Source organism: Scylla paramamosain, unplaced genomic scaffold, assembly GCF_035594125.1.
Source record: "Scylla paramamosain isolate STU-SP2022 unplaced genomic scaffold, ASM3559412v1 Contig99, whole genome shotgun sequence".
Classification (NCBI taxonomy): domain Eukaryota; kingdom Metazoa; phylum Arthropoda; class Malacostraca; order Decapoda; family Portunidae; genus Scylla; species Scylla paramamosain.
Genome location: NW_026973764.1, coordinates 45,393 through 58,686, shown reverse-complemented (window position 1 = coordinate 58,686; position 13,294 = coordinate 45,393). Strand labels below are relative to the sequence as shown.

At 44.2% G+C, this 13,294-nt stretch overlaps 1 protein-coding gene across 3 annotated transcripts; it reads left to right on the top strand.

Annotated features, from left to right (window-relative positions):
* Positions 1–3,687: 3,687 nt before the first annotated feature.
* LOC135099038 (protein Tob1-like) lies at positions 3,688–12,768 on the top strand. Of its 3 annotated transcripts, none has more exons than XM_064001476.1 (4): positions 3,688–3,785; positions 6,287–6,520; positions 7,571–7,784; positions 9,696–10,368. In XM_064001476.1, the coding sequence occupies exons 2-4, from the start codon at positions 6,407–6,409 to the stop codon at positions 9,950–9,952; spliced, it is 585 nt and encodes a 194-aa protein (XP_063857546.1). In that variant the 5' UTR covers positions 3,688–3,785; positions 6,287–6,406; the 3' UTR covers positions 9,953–10,368. The 3 variants fall into 3 exon arrangements, with proteins under 3 accessions (XP_063857546.1, XP_063857548.1, XP_063857547.1); XM_064001478.1 differs by lacking the exon at positions 9,696–10,368 and adding an exon at positions 12,630–12,768 and having other exon boundaries at positions 3,689–3,785; XM_064001477.1 differs by having other exon boundaries at positions 3,742–3,883.
* The last annotated feature ends 526 nt before the right edge of the window (positions 12,769–13,294 follow it).

Here is a 13,294-nt window from a genome sequence, read left to right as displayed (position 1 = left end):
ATGAAAGAATAAAAGAAAAAGAACCTGAAGTATAGCGAGGAAGTGGAACAAGTCAGGAGGGAAGAGAAGTGGAGGGTCGAGGCACAGCTGACGAGGTGGAGGCAGGCGTCACGGCGCTCCTGAGGCACAGCAAAGGAAAGTGTACATAGAGGCAGTGGAACGGGAGGGGGGGAGGGGCAGGGAAAGGCTGGGAGGGTACCATGCTATGTTAATGTATGCTGGTAAACGAGAGTACTGTAACTGTTGTTGTTGTTGTTGTTGTTGTTGTTGTTGTTGTTGTTGCTGTTGTTGGTGTGAGGGTCATTATTATTGTCATTATTACCAGTGTTATTATTGTGGTTGTTGTGGTTGTGGTGGTAGGTCTTAATGAAGTGCATTGTAATGTTCCAGTCTCCCCATTACCTGCTCATGAACAACCATCTCCATTGTCTTTTCTTTCATCCAAGTATTTCCTGACAAATGCAATATTTCCGAGATGGCACCTCCTGCTGCCCTCAACACCTGCTTTATCTCATCTTTCAGTGATAAATTGCACTCTGTTATCACACCGAAAGGCGGGTTCACACTTGCCAATTCGCTGCTGAATTGCCAGCCGCCGCAAGCCACGATAGTCCGCCTGTGGAAATTTTGGTGCCTGGCGGCTGAATTGCCAGCCGCGCCAACAACACCGACAGGTTGGGCTTGTCCAGCCGCGCGCTGCTCTGTTTACCTCAGGTCCTCGGGGGAGTTGTGCATGGTGTGGCGTCCTGAGGCACAAAAGTTGATGTTGGAGCTAATGACGAACCAACAACGTCATCACTGGGACCCAAGACTCTCTCTCTCTCTCTCTCTCTCTCTCTCTCTCTCTCTCTCTCTCTCTCTAAAAGAGTAGTATCGCTGCAGAAGGGGCCAAGTTGTCAGTAGTTACCGATCGGTGTTCCTTAGCTGTTGTTAGATAACGCAGCGTCAGTGTGAGGCGTTCACCAGGAGTCACTGCATCCCTCACGTGGGCATCCTCCTTCTTGATAGGCAAGTCACAAGCCGCAGGAGACCACGGTACTGCTCCTTGTTGAGGCCTATCCACTGCCTCATGGTGGCTGGGTCTTGCACGCTCGGCTCAGGCAAAAGAGCGTGGCAGACGCGCCTTCCTTCTCTTCTATTCAGCCAGGGACGTGTGTACAGGCGCCTCCTGTTCCGTTATATCTTCCACTACGCCAAAAGAAATACAATTATCACCGACATTGTTGCTGGAGGAAGAGATCTTGCTGAGTTGGCAAGTTTTTGCCTGCCTTCTCTACTGCCGTGGCTGGCAGTAATCTTTCGGCTGAACACATCCAGCCTCTTGAGGTCGTCATTCTTTACAACAATCAAATATTCGCTTTTACCTTCATTCGCCTTCACCTGATTAGAATTTGTTCCTTTTGCACACACCTTCCTTACTTCTGCTCAGCTTGGTCTCTGTATTTCTCACGTCAATCATCGACCAAGAAAACTGAGAGTATCATGTCCTGGTTCAATACTTTCTTCCTTCTCTCACCACGTTAACCAGTATTCTCAGTCATTCACCACTGTTCTGTCCACCTCCATAATGCAACACTTAACCAGTATTCTCAGTCATTCACTCCTGTTCTGTCCACCTCCACAATGCAACACTTAACCAGTATTCTCAGTCATTCACTCCTGTTCTGTCCACCTCCCCAATGCAACACTTAACCAGTATTCTCAGTCATTCACTCCTGTTCTGTTCACCTCCCCAATGCAACACTTAACCAGTATTCTCAGTCATTCACCACTGTTCTGTCCACCTCCCCAATGCAAGAGTTAACCAGTATTCTCAGTCATTCACCACTGTTCTGTCCACCTCCCCAATGCAAGAGTTAACCAGTATTCTCAGTCATTCACCACTATTCTGTCCACCTCCCCAATGCAAGAGTTAACCAATATTCTTAGTCATTCCTCCCTTTCTCTGGTAAACTCTGGAACTCCCAGCCTGCTTCTGTATTTCCTCCTTCCTGTGACTTGAACTCTTTCAGGAGGGAGGCTTCAACACACTTATCCTTCAATTTTTGACTACCGCTTCTGACTCTATTCGGGGACCGGCACTTCAGTGGGCATTTTTTGTTGATTTATTGCTTTTATTTAATAATGTTGCCCTTGGCCGGTGCACAGATCAAGGAAGCTCCACCCGTGGCCTGTCACCTCCAGCCTTGCTCCACGAGGCACCGCGCCACCCGCCGCCTACCTCACCAACTCTTGACAGCTGCTGCCAGTGCTGATGAAGCGTTGCCTCACCAGCACGGAAAGCAGTGAACAGGTTACTTTTCCAAGGTGTGTCATTAATGAAGTCCATGCATCAGTGTATGTAGGTGGAAAGCTGACAGGTGACAGCATGGCCCACTAACAGACACAGACTGTGGAGTTTCACCTACTCTCAAAAGGCTGTGTTACCTGAAGCTACAGGTTTTCAAGGGAGCTTTTACGACTTGAGTGACAGGTTAACAACATTTCTACATTGTCGACAGGAGAAACGCCCTTGAGAACCCGCCGAGTCACCTCTCTGGCCTTTAAAAACGTGGTGTTGAGAGGACAGTGTTCAACAAAGAGGTAGCACCACACGTGTAGCGGGCTTGGTGATTCAGTTCACTCAGCACTTCCTCACACGCCTCCACACACCGGATACACAGCCGAGCCTTACACTACAAGCCAATGTACCTGCACGCCGGAATAACACAACGAAATTATATGCACGAATGCTTTGCACACCTCCACAGAACAGTTAGCATGCATATTCTGTTGACAATGGTTCACCTTTGTTACATCTGCCGTCACATTCACCACAGCCTTTTTGCTTGTCTTTGTACAACAATCGCGGTTTTTTTACCTATTGATGATTCATTTACTTATTTCCTTCTCTCACAAGTACATTAGCAGTAATTAAGGCCGTGATGGAACTCTGCAGCTCATCATTGCTCTGTCCAACTTGACTCTTCCCTTTCACTTCGTTCTTTCAAGATAGAAGATTAAAGTCGTGCCCTAAACCAGATACTGCAACCACATACTGCAACCACATACTGCAACCACATACTCCAACCACATACTGCAAACACATACTGCAACCACATGCTGCAAACACATACTGCAAACACATGCTGCAAACACATACTGCAAATGCGTACTGCAAATGCGTACTACAAAGGCATTAATGAAATCCCAGTCTAGAACTTTTGTATTCACTGATCAGTACTAGCAAACGCTGAAATGTTCTTAGCGATTATATATAGGAATGCTGTTAATTTTATCATAATTCAGAAATAAAAGACGTGGTTCTCAAGTAGGCAAAGCATAATTTATTTTCATGCCGTAATTTCAAAGACAGACTTCTCGCTAGGAAACAAGGAAGAATGCTTTAACCCGGCGGTCTCTTTAACATTTCATTTATTCTCTGCCTAGAAGTTTATACATAACATGTACATAAGAAGTAAGTAGCAGAAGTAAATGGTCACCGACGCATAGGAAATTAGTAACAAAATGGTGTTACTGGAGACAGAAGCGTAGACATGAGTTACTATATATTACAAGAAAGAGAACTAGACGATTAAGACCAAAAAAAACATCACAGTACTTGTAAAAAATGCACTGAATTTAATAATGCACAGTAAAATAGTAACAGGACAGTGATAGTGAAGATAGAAGAAAAGTGTTTGCCCTAGCGGTCTCTTGGCGTTGTTTACAAGAACCGTGATGGCGGACAGAAGGGTTCGGTGACCAGTGACACTCTTTCAATTTCCTCCACTCCCAGAACTCAGGTGAGGCAGGGACCGCCGCCCACCCTTGCGCCCCTCCCTCCTCTACCTCCACCCGCGCACACACGCACGCACACACCTGAAATAAGAGAGAAAAGCAGGTGTTTGTTAACCTCCCTCTGTGTGTTTGTGTGTGTGTTTGTCGTGTCAGTGTTCATTGCCTTTATTTCCTTCCTTATTCTGTGTCTGTATGTTTGTCTTCCTTCACTTCATTTACACTCAGCCTTCCTCTTCATCCTCCTCCTCCTGTTCTTCCTCCTCCTCTTCTTCTTGTTCTTGTTCCACGTTACAAAATTCATTAAACAGGGAACCAACACAACTGCAAAGCTAACAGCCTTTGAATCATTATCCGTGCAAGAAATGGCAGACAAAGCAAGATGTAGGGACACATTGTGCACAAGAGTGTCACATAAGTCCGCGCCACCACCACCGCTACTCTCAGACGAAGTGACGCGGGTGTTACGGCTCCTGTGACGCGTCCACTGACAGAGTAACAAGATTGACACATTTTAAACATTAGAAGCGCTCTTAGTGACCCAAGGCTGTGGAGGCTGTGTCACTGGGAGAGGCACAGCAAGCCAAACCAACCTTACCTTAACTCTCTCTCTCTCTCTCTCTCTCTCTCTCTCTCTCTCTCTCTCTCTCTCTCTCTCTCTCTCTCTCTCTCTCTCTCTCTCTCTCTCTCTCTCTCTCTCTCTCTCATACATGCATAAACACAACAGCTATAATGAGAGAGAGAGACAGAGAGAGAGAGAGAGAGAGTGAGAGTGGTATCCTCGCCTGACCTGGTAACACTGCAAGAAAAATACACATCTGGCAATGCAGACCTGCCAGACGCCAGCCAGCCGGGGACCCCACGTCGACACTAGTGCTCTAACCTGACCTAAGTTAACTAAGTCCTAACTAGACTGCATAGACTCAGCTTGCTGTTACACTTGCTGTTGTGCTGTTGTGTGTGAACGGTGACAGATTAACAACATTTCTGCATTATTGACAGGAGAAACACTCTTTTAAAAGGCTGTAGTTGAAGTGACGCAGGTTTTCAAGGGTGTTTTTACAGTTGCAGTGACACATTAACAATATTTCTGCATTACTGACAAGAGAAATGCTTTTAAAAGGCTGTAGTTGAAGTGACGCAGGTTTTCAAGGGTGTTTTTACAGTTGCAGTGACAGATTAACAATATTTCTGCATTACTGACAGGAGAAACACTCTTTTACAAGGCTGTAGTTGAAGTGACGCGGGTTTTCAAGGGTGTTTTTACAGTTGCAGTGACATATTAACAATATTTCTGCATTACTGACAGGAGAAACACTCTTTTAAAAGGCTGTAGTTGAAGTGACGCAGGTTTTCAAGGGTGTTTTTACAGTTGCAGTGACATATTAACAATATTTCTGCATTACTGACAGGAGAAACACTCTTTTAAAAGGTTGTAGTTGAAGTGACGCAGGTTTTCAAGGGTGTTTTTACAGTTGCAGTGACAGATTAACAACATTTCTGCATTACTGACAGGAGAAACGCTTTTAAAAGTCTGTAGTTGAAGTGACAAGGGTTTTCAAGGGTGTTTTTACAGTTGCAGTGACAGATTAACAACATTTCTGCATTACTGACAGGAGAAACACTCTTTTAAAAGGCTGTAGTTGAAGTGACAAGGGTTTTCAAGGGTGTTTTTACAGTTGCAGTGACAGATTAACAACATATCTGCATTACTGACAGGAGAAACACTCTTTTAAAAGGCTGTAGTTGAAGTGACGCAGGTTTTCAAGGGTGTTTTTACAGTTACAGTGACAGATTAACAACATTTCTGCATTACTGACAGGAGAAACACTTTTAAAAGGCTGTAGTTGAAGTGACGCGGGTTTTCAAGGGTGTTTTTACAGTTGCAGTGACAGATTAACAACATTTCTGCATTACTGACAGGAGAAACACTCTTTTAAAAGGCTGTAGTTGAAGTGACAAGGGTTTTCAAGGGTGTTTTTACAGTTGCAGTGACAGATTAACAACATTTCTGCATTACTGACAGGAGAAACACTCTTTTAAAAGGCTGTAGTTGAAGTGACAAGGGTTTTCAAGGGTGTTTTTACAGTTGCAGTGACAGATTAACAACATTTCTGCATTACTGACAGGAGAAACGCTTTTAAAAGTCTGTAGTTGAAGTGACAAGGGTTTTCAAGGGTGTTTTTACAGTTGCAGTGACAGATTAACAACATTTCTGCATTACTGACAGGAGAAACACTCTTGAGAACCAGGTTAACCTTCCCTTTGGCCTGGCATAACAGTTGTGGTGAGAGAGCACAGGGTCCCTGGTGAATGACTGAGAATACTGGTTAACTGGTAGAAGATAGCTAGAGATGCAACACTGCGGTGGTGACAGTGAGAGAGAGAGAGAAAGAGAGAAACTTAGTAATATGATGAATCCTTGCTGTTACTATCATTACTACTACTACTACTACTACTACTACTACTATGTAAAGTGTTAATGTTAATAATCTTTTGTGTCTTACAGATATTCAACAAGAAAGGGAAAAGAAGAGAGAGAGAGAGAGAGAGCAAGAGGCACACAGACAGACAGGCAGTGAGAGAGAGAGCGAGAGACAGACAGACAGAGAGAGAGAGAGAGAGCAAAATGGAGGGTGATCTGTGCCCCCTTTCTCTGTCACAGCCAGCAGCCACAGACCTGCCTGATATTGCTCAGTTTTTATCTATTTATATGTCTGAGGAAGAGACATTAGCTCTGCAGGTTTGTATACTACTACTACTACTACTATTACTACTGCCTCTTGACTGACACATTCAAGGAGGGGTCTGGTGGAGGTCTTCAAGTGGCACAGGGGACATGACAAGAGTGACTAAGAGGGGGTCTGGTGGGGGTCTTCAAGTGGCACAGGGGACATGACAAGGGTGACTAGGAGGGGGTCTGGTGGGGGTCTTCAAGTGGCACAGGGGACATGACAAGGGTGACTAAGAGGGGGTCTGGTGGGGGTCTTCAAGTGGCACAGGGGACATGACAAGGGTGACTAGGAGGGGTCTGGTCACTCAGCAAGGAGTTAGGACTGAAAAGCAAGGCCTCCACTGTGCGTGACTTTGTGATGCAGAATAATAGTGTACAGCAATTACTGTATTTGTTGTGCCTCTAAAATATGTCACACAGATTATGTCACTTCATCCCACTCAGTATTTCAACAAGCTTGACATGACATAACATAACCTAACCTAACCTTACCTAGCATAACATAACCTAACCTAACCTAACTTAACCTAACCTTACCTAACATAACATAACATAACCTAACCTAACTTAACCTAACCTAATCTAACCTAACCTAAGCTAACCTAACCTAACTTAACTTAACCTAACCTAACTTAACCTAACCTAACTTAACCTAACCTAACTTAACCTAACCTAACCTAACCTAACCTAACTTAACCTAACCTTACCTAACATAACATAACCTAACCTAACCTAACTTAACCTAACCTAACTTAACCTAACCTAACTTAACCTAACCTAACCTAACCTAACTTAAGCTAACCTAACCTAACCTAACCTAACCTAACCTAACTTAAGCTAACCTAACCTAACCTAACCTAACTTAAGCTAACCTAACCTAACCTAACCTAACCTAACTTAACCTAACTTAACCTAACCTAACGTAAGCTAACCTAACCTAACCTAACCTAACGTAAGCTAACCTAACCTAACCTAACCTAACCTAACCTAACGTAAGCTAACCTAACCTAACCTAACCTAACCTAACGTAAGCTAACCTAAGCTGTTTTTTTCACACAGGAGGGACGAGTGAGTAGTGTGATGAGCCACAGTGTATTCACAGCCACAGAGCAGCCCACACAGCACACAGAATTGACACCACAGCCAGCACTACCACCACCGCCACCGCCGCCACCACAACAGCAGCAGCAGCAACAACAACAACAACAACAACAACAACAACGGGATCATGATTTCAGTGTCATGTCTCTGGTCTCTCACAGCCCCAATGCAGGTAAACAGTAGTAGTAGTAGTAGTAGTAGTAGTAGTAGTAGTAGTAGTAGTGGTAGTAGTAGTAGTGGTGGTGGTGGTGGTGGTGGTGGTAGTAGTAGTAGTAGTAGTAGTAGTAGTAGTAGTAGTAGTGGTGGTGGTGGTGGTGGTGATGGTAGTAGTAGTAGTAGTAGTAGTAGTAGTAGTAGTAGTAGTACATGAGAACATAAGAAATAAGGGAAGGTGCAAGAAGGGAGCAGGCTTACACGTGGCAGTCCCTCTATGAAACACACCTCCCTATTTCCATCTGTTATCCCCATCCATAAACTTGTCTAATCTTCTCTTAAAGCTCTCTAGTGTCCTACCACTAACTACATGATTACTGAGTCCGTTCCACTCATCTACCACTCTATTTGAGAAACAGTTTTTTCCTATCCTTCCTAAACCTAAATTTTTCAAGCTTGAACCTGTTATCTCTTGTCCTACCCTGGTTGCTGATCCTAAGAATTTTGCTTACATCTCCCTTGTTATAACCCTTATACCACTTAAAGACTTCTATCAGGTCCCCTCTTAACCTACGTCTCTCAAAAGAATATAAATTTAACAGCTTCAACCTCGCCTCGTAAGGAACACTCCTCATCCCCTGTATCCTTTTAGTCATTCTCCTCTGTACTGATTCTAATAGACCTATATCTTTCCTGTAATGTGGGGACCAGAACTGCACCGCGTAGTGTAGATGAGGTCTGACCAGCGCCAAGTATAACTTTAATATTACTTCCGGCCTTCTACTTTTAACACTCCTAAAAATGAATCCTAGTACCCTATTTGCCCTGTTTCTGGCTTCTATGCATTGTTTCCCTAGACAGAGTTAGGTTAGGTTAGGTTAGGTTAGGATAGGTTAGGTTAGGTTAGGTTAGGTTAAGTTAGGTTAGGTTAGGTTAGGTTAGGTTAAGTTAGGTTAGGTTAGGTTAGGTTATGTTATGTTAGGTAAGGTTAGGTTAAGTTAGGTTAGGTTAGGTTAGGTTAGGTTAAGTTAGGTTAGGTTAGGTTATGTTATGTTAGGTAAGGTTAGGTTAAGTTAGGTTAGGTTATGTTATGCTAGGTAAGGTTAGGTTAGGTTAGGTTAGGTTAGGTTAAGTTAGGTTAGGTTAGGTTATGTTATGTTAGGTAAGGTTAGGTTAAGTTAGGTTAGGTTATGTTATGCTAGGTAAGGTTAGGTTAGGTTAAGTTAGGTTAGGTTAGGTAAGGTTAGGTTAAGTTAGGTTAGGTTAGGTTATGTTATGCTAGGTAAGGTTAGGTTAGGTTATGTTACGTCATGTCAAGCTTGTTGAAATACACTGACTGGGATGAAAGTGACATAATCTGTGTGACATAACCTAACCTAACCTAACCTAACCTAATACACTATTTGCCTTGTTTCTGGCTTCTATGCATTGTTTCCCTAGACGGAGTTCAGAGCTAACTACAACCTGGCATATCCTGCATGTTTTCCTGGGTGAAGACAGTTAAAAAATAATCATTCAGAAGTTTACTTATCTCCTCCCCAGAAGTAACCAGCTCCCCATCTGCTGCCTTTAATGGACCTACAGAGTCCTTATTCTTCGTCCTGTATACCCGATAAAATCCCTTGGGGTCTGTCTTCGCCTGGCTGGCTACCTTTAATTCATAATTGCCCTTTGCTTTCCTCGTTAACCTCCTCACTGTTCTAACTAATTCATTGTATTGTGACTTTAACATTTCTTCACCTGCCCTCAATCTCATACTTCTCTTACACCCTATACGCTAAAATCCCTCTCATCCGGCATTCCAGTATCCGGCAGCCTCAAGCATCCGGCACAATTTTCCCCGAGCCTTAAAATCAATAAAAAATCAATGCGTACTCATAAAATCGATAAAAATTCCCACGCGAGGCATACTTTGTCCCCTCGCCACCAGAGCACACTGCTTGGCGCCACCCGCGGCCCACTGCACCGCGTTCACCCAGTGACTCGGCCCCGCGTGTGCACTGTTTATCGCCTGACGCCTTCACCGTGCCTAAAGTTGTAGAAGAGAGGAAGCGTGTTGTGCTTACACTGAAGCAGCCAATCAGATCAGCTGGTCTTTGTTGTGGTAAGATGTGTGAGTGTAGGCTGGTGATCGTGGACATAATTTCACTTCTATTCAAGTATCCGGCATGTCGGCGGTCCCGTTGATGCCGGATAAGAGGGATTTTACCGCATAATGCTTTAACCTAGCAGTCGTCCATTTAGGGTCTTTTTTGTGTGATCTTATTGTCCTATACGGGATATTTCCTGACTGGCCCGTGTGAAATTTATCTACGAAATATTTATACAATTCATCTACATTTACCTCACCCAATCCCCTGATCTTGACCTCTACCGTCCTCTCCACTCCCTCGTCTACTCGCCTCGACCTCACCTCTCTCATTTCAGCATGACCTGACATTCCAACACATTCACACCTGTCTCCCCCTTCCTCACTCCTCCGCCCCTTATGGACACATCTTGCCTCCTGTTGTCCTGCACCCTCGCGCCTCACCTCGCGTCTCACCCTGCCTTATCTCTCTGAACTCCGTCCCTGACCTGACCTGACCCTGCATCCCTTGCCAGTCCAGTCCTTGGAGGTACCTTTTTAATCCCTCAAAGTGTGTTTTCCTAAAGTCAGGTATTTTACTAGTCTTTTTGCTTCTAACAGTTTATTATTCCCATTCTAAATTGTACCTAATTTCCCTATGGTCGTTGTTACCTCCAACTGCTGCCCTCCGACCTCTACCTGCGTGACTCTAGTAGTAGTGGTGGTGGTGATGGTGGTGGTAGTAGCAGTAGTAGTAGTAGTAGTGGTGGTGGTGAGAGAGAGAGAGAGAGAGAGAGAGAGAGAGAGAGAGAGAGAGAGAGATTGGTTTTCAGAGTGGTGGGTAAGTGTATTGGGCTAGAATGCATCTGAAATGGGCTGGATTGGGCTAGAATGGGCTGGATTGGGCCGGAATGGGCTAGAATGGGCTGTATTGGGCTAGAATGGACTGTATTGGGCTGGAATGGGCTAGAATGAGCTGGATTGGGCTAGAATGGATCTGAAATGAGCTGGATTGGGCTAGAATGGGTCTGAAATGGGCTGGATTGGGCTGGAATGGGCTGTATTGGGCTACAATGGACTGTATTGGGCTGGAATGGGCTAGAATGACCTGGATTGAGCTAGAATGGGCTGTATTGTGCTAGAATGGACTGTATTGGGTTGGAATGGGCTAGAATGACCTGGATTGGGCTAGAATGGGCTCGATTGGGCTAAAATGGGCGGGAATGGTCTGGAATGAGTTGGGGTGAGGTAGATTGGGCTGGAATAGGCTAGGATGGGCTGGATTGGGCTGGAATGAGTTGGAGTGAGCTGGATTGGGCTGGAATAGGCTGGGATGGGCTGGATTGGGCTGGAATAGGCTGGATTGGGCTGGAATTAGTTGGAGTGAGCTGGATTGGGCTGGATTGGGCTGGAATAGGCTGGTTTGGGCTGGATTGGGCTACAATGAGGTAAATAATGGGACTGTTTGTCAAGATTGAAAAAAAACATGATTTTTCTTAAAATATAAAAAAAATAATTTATTTGATTTAATTTTTTTTTGTATTAAAGTTATTGTTGCTTTATTTTATTTATTTTTATTTATTTATTTTGTTTTATTTATTTATTTTGTTTTTTGTTTAGTAAGCTTGTGTGAGTGATGAGGCCATGCTGTTGTTGTTGTTATTGTTGTTGTTGTTGTTGTTGTTGTTGTTGTTGTTGTTGTTGTTGTTGTTGTTGTGAAGCAGGCCAGTGTTCGTGACACAACACACTCCATTACACAGTTAACAAACAAATAATTTTTTACATTAAAAAATGACAAATAGCAAAAAGTGTAATCAGATCTGTTATATTAAACTAACTAACTTTGCATTAAAAAATAAATAAATAAATAAATAAACATATAAGCTCATTAAACTTCATAATTAAATTTATTATCATTATTACCAACAAAAAACAAGTTGTGTTTGAGGTGCAAGAGATGCTGGGAGGAGACTGCCAGGGAGGTGATGGGAGAGAGGGAGCCCCATGCTGCTTCACCTTTCCCAGGGTGAGTGCTGGCAGTCTGGCCAGGCGGCGGTGGTGGTGGTGGTGGCGGTGGTGACGCTACCCGGGGACAGGCAGCGTGGTGGTGGTTGGCCTGGTGTCTCTGGCGAGGTGGTGCGGGGCATGGAGGAGGTGCAGGAGGCAGCCCGCCACTGCCCCACTGCTGAGGTGACTGTGGTGCAGTGTGGCGTGGTGCTGGCACGGCACTGCTGCACCACACCACACACCACACCACTGCCACCATCATTTATTTATTTATTTATTTTTGAGTAGACAAGCAAACACATACACACGCCCATAAACACACACACACACACACACACACACACACACACACACATACATACAGACAGACATACAGACAGACAGACGGACACACATGTAAAGTTCAGAGTGCGGGTTGTGATGGTGGCAGTTGTTGGTGTGAATATTGGCGGCAGGACACACCGCTCCACGCATTGCTCCTTCACTAACAACACGAAAGTTTCCAGTGCAAACACTTCTGTTATCAATATTCACACTGTCTCATTTTGCTTCTCAATAAAATGATTGTACAAACACAAATCTTGCTTTTCATTTTCCTTCAGGTGGAAGTGAAAGGCCGCGCTGCACCCTCAGTTACACTAGTGCTCCTCTTATTACCATTACTACTATTATTATTATTATTATTATCATTATTATTATTATTATTATTATTATTATCATTATTATTAACTGTAGGTTGACTTTGTAAGTTTGCTTTAGTCACCGTCAATCTGTTCTTTCTCTTTGAAGACTGCGTTGATGGAAGGGGTGACTGCACCAATGTCACTGCGGGGGACTGCGCTCAAAACTGTGCCACGCTTGACTTTCCTTGGTGACGGAATACACAGAGGGGATGTGCCGCAACATTGCAGCAAAGGCAGGGGAGATGTGGGCACTTATACAGTCATACCAGTGACATAATGGCTGCACCGCTTATTTGGGTGGCTCATGAATAACAAGATAAAGTTAAAAAAAAGCAAAATTTTGTGAGGAAGAGCAAAGGGATTTACGTTGTAGCATTGTTTGAGTGAGCGGTAGAAGACAGCTAGATATGCAACATTGCGGCGGTGAGAGAGAGGCTGAAGACAGTCAGTTAGAGGAGAGGAGTTGATGAGACGAAAAGCATTTGATTCCACCCTGTCTAGAAGAGCAGTATGAGTGGAACCCCCCAGACATGTGAAGCATACTCCATACATGGACGGATAAGGCCCTTGTACAGAGTTAGCAGCTGGGGGGGGATGAGAAAAGCTGGGGGAGACATCTCAGAACACCGAACTTCATAGAAGCTGTTTTAGCTAGAGATGAGATGTGAAGTTTCCAGTTCAGATTATAAGTAAAGGACAGACCGAGGATGTTCAGTGTAGAAGAGGGGGACCATCGAGCGTCATTGAAGAAGAGGGGATAGTTGTCTGGAA